Source organism: Acanthaster planci, linkage group LG03, assembly GCF_054643075.1.
Source record: "Acanthaster planci isolate LZ-2023a linkage group LG03, COTS_SCS, whole genome shotgun sequence".
In the NCBI taxonomy this organism is placed as follows: Eukaryota; Metazoa; Echinodermata; class Asteroidea; order Valvatida; family Acanthasteridae; genus Acanthaster; species Acanthaster planci.
In genome coordinates, this window is record NC_141779.1 from 10,404,582 (window position 1) to 10,416,619 (window position 12,038).

At 40.0% G+C, this 12,038-nt stretch overlaps 2 protein-coding genes across 2 annotated transcripts in view; one reads left to right on the plus strand and one right to left on the minus strand.

Moving 5' to 3' along the window:
- LOC110988295 (uncharacterized) overlaps positions 1-12,038 on the plus strand; it is a 128,192-nt gene that overhangs the window by 38,837 nt on the left and 77,317 nt on the right. The window lies entirely within an intron of this gene.
- On the minus strand, positions 439-9,575 carry LOC147799629 (disco-interacting protein 2 homolog C-like). Its single transcript, XM_087135073.1, has 4 exons — positions 8,981-9,575; positions 2,672-2,743; positions 1,341-1,433; positions 439-596 (listed from the first exon to the last, which is right to left on the minus strand). Exons 1-4 carry the CDS (start codon positions 9,063-9,065, stop codon positions 454-456), a joined length of 393 nt encoding a protein of 130 aa, XP_086991199.1. The 5' UTR covers positions 9,066-9,575; the 3' UTR covers positions 439-453.

Here is a 12,038-nt window from a genome sequence, read left to right on the forward strand (position 1 = left end):
TGTAGAACAAAAAAACTGGTTCACTGTACTTCTCAATAGACCGATTCCGCCCGCCTAAGTCATGTGACCTACATGTACATCAAGTGACGTAGAGTGGGTATCAAACATCAATAAACCTGGAATCTTCCCATAGCAAAGTGTGCTCTGAGTGTTGTTTACCAAAAATGAAGCCAATTTTCTGTATAGTACTCAGCACATCAGTAATCTACATGTAAGTAATTTACCGATCGTTGGCTTTGCTTTTGGTAAATTACACTTATGACGCTCTTTGCTACGGGATTACGCCATGTTTGTTGATGTTTGATGCCCACTTTAGGTCACGTGGCTTAGTGGGCTCAATCGGTCTATTGGAACTTGGATGATAAGCTTTTTTGATTTTCTCGTACAGTATTTTTTACACAAGTACAAGAATGCATAGACACGTGATAAAACTTAAATGGTAGTCATGCTAGTCTATGTAAATGCTGCCTCACCTGGTGGAGTTTCAATAGGGACTGCACTGGTGTGGAAAGACTGACGCTTCGACGGCATAGGGAGGGGCATTTCTCGCTCGCGATGCTTTGCCAAGGCCACCTTGACGGCCTCCTCTCGAACATCTGTACAGAGGAGATAGCACGAATTTCACCATTACAAAACCATGACAGGATCCCACAGAATGAGTACACGTACCTGTATAGATACATGTACTGGCTTTTTACTAACACTACATATGCTTCAAGAAGAACCGCACCTATTCCTGTAACTCAAACTCATAACTGGGACGTGACACTTGTTTGATGTGATGACAAATGTGTACCAGTATGTGTGCGTGTATGCATATGGTGACAGCTTGGGGTGATTCCTAGAGACCTCCACATTTGTTCAAGGATTGGTGACACAAAAAGTAGCACTGGAGAGTTGCTACACTACATGTATGTTGCGTCACATGCGTCCAATTTTTAACCAACTCGGTTCAGATTTGTTATAATTTAGTGACGTAAGATGACAATGTGCCCACTGTAAACATTTTGCTACACGCTACGCGAGGACTTATTTTTAATGTAAATAGCTGACCATTCCAAAAGTAAATTTTAGCTTATTTAAAACATACAATGGTTCATCTCTTGTAATATTCAGCAAAACACAAACACAGTGTACAATGTACATGTCTGACATGCACACAATGTCCATGTAAGTGTTCATGATAAAAACAAATCATACCATACATGTATGCATAAAGCACAGTTAGGAGAATGCTGTACAGTACATATTCCTGCAAATGTAAATTACCATTCGTCACTGTTAATGCACATTAAGACAAAACTGCATATTAACACGAAAACTGCACACAGCTTATTTACCTGAGCGATATCTATTCTCTGGTTCATGATGTTCGTATCTGCGGCTTTTGCCACTGCGTTTAGCAGCAGCTGCAGCACTTGCCTGCTCTGAAACTGCAGCAAAGGATAAAAAGAGAATAATGTTACACACAACAGCTCCTATGCGTTGGCTAAAGTGCATGTACATGTAATGGGCTGCAAGTCTTTGATGTAAGATGTACATGCATAAGAACGCCCAACATTGAATGTGTGATTTGGATCTCACTAATGACAGTCATAAGAATTCCTACACACAAGTCTGCACATCACTGTCCAAACAAAGCTTAAATTTTTTTCATTATGTGACATTCTATTGCTGGGTGAGAGTCACAGGCAATTTAAATGTGCAGTCAGATCACAGTGCATCAGTTACAGACATATTGTGTGAGAAGAAAGTCTTGAAAGCTGCAGAGCAAGCTGTGCATGTGCTTCAGCAGCTTCAGCACATGTAATATTTATCTAACCTACATGTTCCTACAATGTAATTGTCAGGTTATCACTACCGGGTAGCAGGAGACATTCTTTGATACATGTACATGTACATGTAAACATGATAAATGTACAATGTACATGTACCATACATGTACATACTGTGCAAGAACTGTGCAAATCAACTTGGACAAACCCGGTATCTCTTACCAGTATTAATGCAATGTCTTCAGTTATTCCAGTAATCAGTAAAGACATTGTCTTTTGGGCCAAACAGAGATAAATTTATACATCAATCTGACAGCAAGTACATGTACTTACATGTACACGTACATGTACATGTACATGTAATAATGCACATTTTGTTAATCAAACCATAGGCTAAAGACAGACATTTACAGCCCAAAACCTCATTATTAATACTGCCAAGTTTGATACTTCTATTCAACATTTTCAAGGTCAGGTCGTGACTCAACTTGGCATGCTTGGAGACTAAGTCCTCAACAGCACCAGTCAACCATCTGTTTGAACAGTGAACAGGGAACCGTGTGCCTCTACCTACATACTGTATAAACAAACTGTACATATACATGTAACTGAGAGTCGCTTGTAATAACACAAAATCAGCACATGAGAAAAGGCGATACAAGCCAACTACACTGTCAGCACACTGTCACATGTGCAGTGCACGCTCATGTGCAATGCATCTGTGTACATGTATGTCCAGTACATTTCTGTCCCATGTACACATGTACATGTATGAGTGCCTACGACTAATTGGATTCTGGTCACAAAGACATGTGAACAAAGGAACTACATGTACATGAGAAACTACATACAAACATATACTGGACCTAAACATGTACATATGTAAAGGGACAAACCTTCCAATTGATGCATGAAGGGCTCAATGAGCTTATGTTTCTTTTTCTCGTAACCTTTGTGAGTGATGTCACCTGTGGGAGAAAAAAAAAGTAATGAGTATTTTTGTACACACCACTGTTCTGAACTTTTCAGCCGCACTGTAACTCAAAGACAAGGTTACATCTGATCATTTTGTCATTTTTCCCTTCGGCACCGAAAAAACACGAATTGATGACAACACCAGCTGTTTCCAGCATGTATTTGAGCTTGGTGCTGCTTTCTTGCTAATTGTAGTGCCAAAGGAACAAACAATTTCTGCCCACTATTTTATAGAAATACACAATTGCGATAAATTTGAACATTCTTGCTCTTTTTTTTTTAACTGATGAACACATTCCTCATCTCCCTACTGGCGCATGAAGGATTCTGGGAGTAGATTTGAATTCAGATGAAATCAGCAGAGTAGAGAAGGTACAGTATTATCAAACGATCTGTACATTTTACAGAAAAGATATATCAACCTTTTCAAAGTTTTGGGTACATGTAGCAACTGAAAATGGCACTCAAAGAGAGCTAGAACGTGCAGGTACCATGTATTTGAACTCATTCATTTCCCAGTCAATATGACTTCTGAGTGAGAACCAATATACAATGAATTCATAGGCTGAAAATCAAGAAGAGAGAAATAAGAAAGTGAAAGTGCACGGGTTCGATTCCTATGACGGTACATCTGCATACCTGTAATAATACATCAATGAATGAGGATGACAGCACAGAACCTGTCCATGTTGTGGGGTTGTGGTCCCAACCCTGTGGTGGCCCAGCATCATACATGTACAAATATAGCACCACGGCCGGCCGTGGCGGTAGCTGCGCCACAACACAAGTAGTCGGCCATGCTTTCCCTGTATGTGGGTCATTCTATAAATTTGGGGTCCACTTTTTGCCTGTCCCTGTTACGTCTGGCACTTGATTTTCAATGTTTAGAACTTATTGTTCAATTTCCAAGACTACATAAGTACTGCAAATTACCTGCCAAACAAATAACAATAGTTTGAAATCAATTTTCAGTGATACATCCCTTGTCAAACTTGTCAGATGGTATACATGTACATGTCAGAGGTACCAGGGATGGATAAATGTCACACTTTGGACCCCAAATTTATAGAATGACCCATATCCATTGCTTTCATAAATTCATATTGCTTGTGAAGATGCTGGATATTTGTCTTTTAGCAGTCCCTACAAAATCCTTGGCACATTTCTTATCTGTGACAACTAGAAAGATTTAAAATCTACCCTCACTGAACCGAGCATTGTTCTGGAACGATCAACTCAACATGTTACTGCATGGAAACCTGACAACATCGAGTCTTGTGTTTACGAGATTCCTGTCCAAAACTACAGGGGGTACATACATGTACATGTACGCGTACCGGTATGTACAAACTGCATGAGTATGCTTTTTTTATGACAAATGGCAACAAATCACTTAAACTTGATGGACGGAACAATCAACGTGGTCCACAAGAACCTTGCAAGAACATTGCATTTTGAGCATGCCTCTTACTGCGACACTCACATATTCATGCATCCTACACATGCAGTGTTCACAGCCTGACGTTTTGGGGTCAGTGGCATACATGTATAAATGTACATACATGTATATCATTAATGAACATTTCAGCAATTGGTGAAAAGGGGCCTCGCGAGAGCTCATGTTTTGGAGGCTTTTCAACCATAAATGGGAAAAGCGTTCCATTTTCCATATTAATTATGGAAGATGGTCTTGTCACCTGTTGTATAAAGGTTATAATTAGGGAAAGAAGGTTCTTTTATTGCCTCTTTAATGTCTTGCCCTAACCAGTGCAGCTTGAACAATCCTCACATGTACATGTACCCGGTCATTTGTCATTGGGGGGGTATTACCATATGATAGTTGTTATGGTTTGGTAATTGTTAATTTAATGTATATGTATATTTATTTGTTCAATTAACGTAGATGTACTTAAGAACATGTACTGTATTATCAATCCACATGTACATGTAACAACATGAATTTCCTCTCAAAGAACCAATAAATTAAATACACAATCCTAGTGCCTCAGATGTAGTACATGTACTGTTCATGTATGAAATGCAATAAATTAAAACCTACATGTGTATGTACATGTACATCAGTCGATCTCTTCCTGGTGTACTGCATCAGTCATTTTGACAATACTTTGGCCGGTTCCCTGCAGTCCACAGGAAAGAAGTTACCACAACATGAATAAATTTATGTTGTGTTTTCTTACCCCTGGAATTTTTTGCCACAGACTCACAGAGGTCATCTCAGTTGACCTTTGGGGACAAAGTACATGTACATGTACCATATGAGGGTGTTTTATTTTGTACCTTTTTTTGCAAGCTGAGGCAGAGATATAACAGTTGCACCAATACATGTAGGTACTTGCCCAAGAGGACTTCCTGATGTCAGTCATAATGTACATGTAATGAAGACTGGAGTCCAACCTGGGCTACAATGCATGTACATGTACATGTAGGTGCCAATTTTGTACATGAAGAACCAATGAAACAACATTCTAACACTGTCATCAAAGCAGTCTGTTATTGCCAATGTATCTTACGGAGGAAACAAGTTGTAAAGGGAAACCTAGGGAAAAAAATCCACACACTTTAAACTGTAATGTTAGACATCAATAAAATATTAAACTGCAACAGAAAAACAACAGAAAAGTGGTCAAATTAAAGTATTTGGAGGATGTGTTGGGTCAAACCAAAGGGAATGTAGCCATGTGCAGCATGGAAACAACTCAGGCAAAATTTATCTGCAAGGGAAAAATACATGTACAATGGAACGTTTGTGTTCATGAAGTGAAAGTATTTTATACACATACATGTACAAGGTCACCTCCAGTAAGTTTACTTTCTTCTTTGAAAAATAAAAATGCCGTACCTTGACACCACTTCAAACCATCAAAAAAAAAAAAGAAAAAAAAATGAACAAGCAACCTTTTGCTTTAATACATTCATACGTACATACATACATGCAGTATCTCGTCACATTGCTCACAAGTCCTCAGTTCACCCATCAAATACATGTACACAGACATATATTTCAAACATGTACTGTACGTACGTGTACATGGTCTGCAGGTTTTCAACAGCATGTCTATTTGAAAAGTACATACATGTCTGGTCTTTTCCGTATGAAGGATGTATGTAATGTACATGTGGTAGACAGCACATGAGCTGTTTAAATTACTGTGAAGGTCTTGCTGGATACGGCTCAACACATTCATCTTGTGGCCTGCTGTTCCCAGATACAAATGGCAGCAAATATTTGCAAGGTTTCTCATTATTACTACATATTGCTGATACGATAATAAAATCATCCACACATTGTGTGCAAGACTTTAAACTCCCCGATATACATGCAGTTTATGACCAAATGGTTCGGAAAAATGGCCTTTTAACAATTACTACAAGTACATGTAGTACTACATATCTGCAAATAATCAGAATTTCATCCAAAATTAGTTCCAAATACCCTCAGCATTAGCATCATGAACCGCATGGAAATTGTCCATGATAAAAGAGGCATTGAAAAGAAACCCTTCTTTCCCCATGATAACCTTTATACAATAAATGGCAAGACCATCTTCCAAACTTAACATTAAAAAAAAAGGAACAGCTTTCATATTCATGGTCAAAAATATCCCAAAATGGCCTTCCGCAAGTCACTTTTTCACATTGATTTCAGAAACACTCTCAACATGTACCTGTATTATTGATACTGTATGCCAGTAACCCCAAAACGTCATGGGGAAAAAGGGTGCATCTTCACAGGCGAATCTTGTAGTAGAGGCATGCTGAAAATGCAATGTTCTTGTGCGGGTCTTGGTCTTGAGGTTTCCATGCGATAACACGCTGAATAGATTGTTCCAAGGTAATGCAATAAGGGTAGATTTTAAATTTTCCCGGTTGTTGCAGATAAGTAATATGCCAAGGATTTTTGGAGGACTGCTTGCACAAATATCCAGCGTCTGCAGAAGCACTTCGAATTTAGTAAAGGGATGGATAAGCCTTGCTGACTGCTTGTTTTGTGTTGCAGCTGCCTGTGTATGGTGCTGTGCTGCCGGACCACTGCCAGGTTTGGGACTGCCACAGCAGCCACGCAACTCTGACAGGTTCCATGCTTTCATCCTCATTCATTGACGAGTAAGTTAAACATGTACATGTAGTTACTGTCATAGGAATTGAATCCACTCACTTTCACAATACATGTTTATCTCTTTTTCTTTCCCACATTGAAAATTGCTGACATAGAAACAAGCACGTACTGTACGTGGGTTGCTGTCGTTTTTTTCCTGGAAGCTTCACATTTACATACACACATAAGGTAGCCCACGACTCAGTGCAAAATCAGTCTTGGTCCAGACCCTACAGGTACATGTATGTGTGTTAAACGTTGTGACCATGAAGAAGCAGTAGACTGAAACTCTTTTACTTATCTACCAGTTGGCAGGGCAACTAAACATGTGCAGTGAGCGTTCCACCATTTGCCTGGAGGGCTCAGAAATTTTACCCTGTGGGTCCCTGCTTATGATCAGTACATAATCTGTGTGAACTTGTAAAATTGTGTTTGTGAAATGGAATTCAGTCATAGCAATTGATTTGAGACTTTTCCTCTTTAAAATTCTCAACAGCTACAGCTGGATTTTTTGACAGAATCGAATGACATTTGTGACTGCCGACTTAGGGACCCGATTGTTTGTGAGAGGTATTTTTTAATTTCGTGATTATAGTTTTATGTGACACCACGTATATGTAAAATAACCGCAAGGATTATCGGGGTAACGTTTACAACAGGTTGTTCAAGTCGGTTAAAAATGCTGATGTTTGAGACTTTAATTAATCAACTCCGATTAAGTTGAAAGATGGACACGGTCATCATTGTTCCAGATACATGTATCAGCCCTGACTTCCCTCATTTCATCAGACATTGGGAATAAATTCACTGCTGTTCACTTCAGGAAAATGAACCCCCAAAGTTGAACATTATCTAATGGTCCATTTTTGAGGAAACTGCAATTATACCAGTATTGCAGTCAAGGCTAAGACCACAAGTTTAGAGAATGAGACCAGGACCAAGATAGATCAACACCGAGACCGGCAAAAAGTTGTCTTGCGACCGGTCTCAGGACCTAAAAGTGATCAGTACTACTACGCCCCTATCACTTTCAACCTGGACCGGTCAGCAACATGATCAAATCTTCCATTGACCTGTTGACACAATTCAGAATCTGAATCATAGAGTCGGCAAAGCTTCCATAAGGAAACATCACACCAACTTGAGGGTTAGTTTGGGGCATGGCGTGTGTTTGGGGCTAGAGGTGTCTTCAGTAGCTTAAATTTACCAGCATGGTACAACTATGGAAAACAGGGCCACTCACCTGTTTTACCTTGTAGCCGGCTACAAGGTCAAAAGTCACATGTATAAGAGGGCGACATCGTAGCCATCAATCGGGTACTCAGACTGTTTTCGACCATATTAATTCATTTTCTGTTGCTCTGTTTTCAGAAAGAACTCTTTCAACATTGTAGCCACGAACCGGGTACTCGGTTTGGACTTGAGTCTTTCTTTGCCCTCTTCCGGGTCACTTTGTGCACACATCGCCAAATCATGTTGTTACCAGAGATCCAATGTGACATCATAGCCAGTGATCTAGGGGGTATATTCACTCCTGGCCCTGCATTCTATAGTTACTTCACAAGTGCTAAACAATTTAAACAGTTCAAGTCTAAAGGTTGCATGTGATGTTTCCGCAGATTCAACAATACTACTACTAGATGGGACACTATTCATGTCCTTAATCATGTTAATCTGTTGATTGTCCATGGAAAGAAGCTATTGCTGAAGGCACTGGTCATGCTGGTCCTGGTATATATACATGTATATATGTACATGTAGTCAGGCAGTTGATTTAATTTACACTTTATATTTATTTATGATTGACAAAAAATCAGAAAAAATTTACTGTCTGAATTTAAGTCTGAAAATATTCAATAATTTGTCATGTTTGTAAAAATTAAGACAAATGTAAGACAATGTTAACACCCCGCAATCAACAGAAGGTGGGTGCCTGTTGTCTCTTTGTTGACAATAATGCTGGCTATGAACGTGACGAACAATGACCACACATTAACATGCATAGGTCTAGCTACATGTATACTACAGTGACGTGACAAGAACCGAACTGGCTTGACCAGCTGTGAACTCTATCAACATCCCAACCTGCTTGAGAGAATACGATGGGGCCTACCTTCCTTTAGTTCCTGCTCCAATTCAGACAACTTCTCTCGTATATGAACCGGCAATTTGGAAGCATCTAACCTTTGCTCAGCCATTTTGATAGCGCGAAACGTCCTGTCAAGCACTAGCACCAGCAGCAGTCGAAAGTTAGTGGGCCCTACGTGTGCGCGTAGGCTTACGGTGTAGCAGCGTAGCCAAGCCCTCGACAGGACAGCTTCAAACTTGCCTTCACGAGTTGTCTGATGAATAGACTTACGTTTCGTTCATACAGGCTTAAAAACAAAACATAACTTCTCTATTATTCAAATATTTCTGTTCATGGTAATTTCAACTGGACTAAGTGCAAAACATGTTCAATAGACGATACATCATCGCACCCTACGGACGAAAGTGTTTCGCTACTTTCTACAACGTAGGGGCAGCCATCTTGAATAAATAACCTGCCGGTACGGTGTGGCATTAAATTATACCCTTTTCAAATTATGGACACCACACTCTATCAAGTACAGCTTTCTCCATTTTGAAGGGATATAATTGTTATGATTAATTCTAGCCATAAGAAAAAGATGCCAAATTTTGTTCATTGTGGTTTAAATTATACTATTGCGTTTTACTGAGTGTGCGCACTGTGACATACATCCGAAAATATGTGACTACAATTTGTTTGAAGACCAATAAAAAGTAAGTGACGTCAGACTACATCTGTCCCTCGGCCCTTCCGAGCTCCTCCCGGCCCGCAACAAACCGCACTTTGGTTCACGCCTTGTCATGTGATCAAAACAATAAAATCAGGTAAATAAATGACACATTCCCGACTAGACGGGGGGGGGGGTTGGATACGCAATTGACCCTGACCAATGCTGTTGGCCGAGGAACAAAATGTCTCGATTTATTTTTTGTACTTTTTTGTACAGCAGCAAATTGTGTTGGACTTGCAGCTGCAGAGTGGACGTGGATTGAGTGTTCCGGTACCTTGTTGTTTTGGCGTCCCTGACCGTTGAGTCGCGCTATTGAACTTGCCTCGACAACGAGCTGATACATTTCAATGTCGGGCCTACTGCAAGGCAATACGGGAGGGGAAACACGCGGCACACGTACAAACACTCAAACACTTAAACCTGATGAACTGTACTCTGGAAATAGAAACAAATTATGGGGCATTCATAAAAAATATCACCTAAGCTTATAATAATCAAAGCTGTTAGTTTCCGCTTTTAGCAGTTTTAATATTACTTATTGCATATCAGTATAAACAAACACCCTAAAAAAAAAAAAAAAGTTTACTCCTGAATTTACAATATTTCCGTATTCCTGCCCAACCAGCACTTTGAGCATCATCCTCTGGCACCTGGCTACTTCTCGGACACCCGCCTGGCCAAAGTCACAATCCACTTGTAAATTGTCGTCCACAATGTTAAAAAAAAACCATCGAGCACTTACCGACCTACGAGTTTCCACCGTCCCGTCGCATGCAGTGCACTCTACCTGTTCCTGTTCATTCCTGGGGTCATCATAATGGAGCATTCCTCAACCCCCACCCCCCACCCACATGCATCCACCCACAAATCAGCCACCCGGTTGATCCATTATGGTTGGCCAAAGACACAAAATAGATAAATTTGAACAAGTACAAATAATTAAAATAAACATAACTTAAATAAAGCATATAAAAGACAAACAACATATGCAACAATTGTATTAGAATAACACACATGCAAGGCAACTATACCAAGGAACTAGGGCAACTTGAAATTATCCAAGAATGGTAAGGCATAGTCTAATAAAGAACGAATTATGCCCTCTTGCAATTATAATAAGTGACTGAAAAAATAAAGATCAAATTAAACAGAAAACTTGGAAAAACTCAACAAGAAAACGGCTTGGCGTGCAACCCTTTGCAAGTCGGTTTTCTTGTCGAATTGGTTCCTTATTTTGTTTGGTGCCGATTTTGTCCTCTTTTGTTGGCCTACCTTTAAGTCCCTTCTACGTTTCTGCTTGGCAATGATTTTTGTATGGTTTTTCACTGAAAATTTCAGCACGCATTAAATATCAGTACTGAAACGATGGCCTTCATTGTATTCATTATGAAATTGCTCCTTGATCTTTTAAGGATTTTTTTTTCAGTCCTATTTTGGCGGTATTTTCCCCTTGATTGTTCGAGTCCCGGTTCTCATTGGTTTGCCTTTTGCTCGGGGGCTACTGTCGCTTTTTTGTTGTTTCACAAACCCATTTATTTTGGTGTATTTGGCCGCCCACTGGAAGGGACCATGATTCATACCCTGAAACACAAGCTCGATTGTTTCACATACCTGGTACGAATGACCTATTGACCAACTCTAATTTATCTTCCCGCTTTTACTAAGACACGCATAGCTTGACATTATAAATTGGAATCCCACTGAGCATCTGGGTCGGATTCGATCGTAAACTTGGTGTGACGCCCCAACTACAGCACCTGTCCCAACTGTAGTGTAAAAGCCGTTCCCAGCTGGTGCATGCAAAGTGCCAGTTTATGCAGAACTAAAAACGACACGGAATGAAATTATTCATTTCATTTGCACAGATGCGAAACATTCGTTTTATAAAATGCCCAAATATATCCTTCTCATGAACAAGTCGCTGTTTCACCTTCTTAGCTGGCCACATGATGTATGCTCACTCCTGTGCCTACTGCACGCACGGCCGGTAGTTGAACAGCGCGCAATAACAGGGACTTTATAAAGTATGTATGTGTGTGTGACGTTATCTGGTGCAAACCAATGATGAAGTACTATAAAGTCTTTAAAATGGAGATCAATGTTTTACACACATAATTGTGCGCGTGGCGTATTCACTTGTTCGGTATCTTCAAAGACTTCATGGAGATCAATGGGTATAGCCCTAATAGAGATCAAAATAGTAAAACTGGAGGTGACAGACCTATTCTTTTACATTACGGAAATTTGGCCTTATCACAGGCGGCATGTTCGATTACCCTGCCACGTTAACCATTGATCTCAAGGATGTTAACCCTTACACGAGCTTGTTCGCATTTTACACGCACGCATAGGCGTCCTCGAAGTACCAAG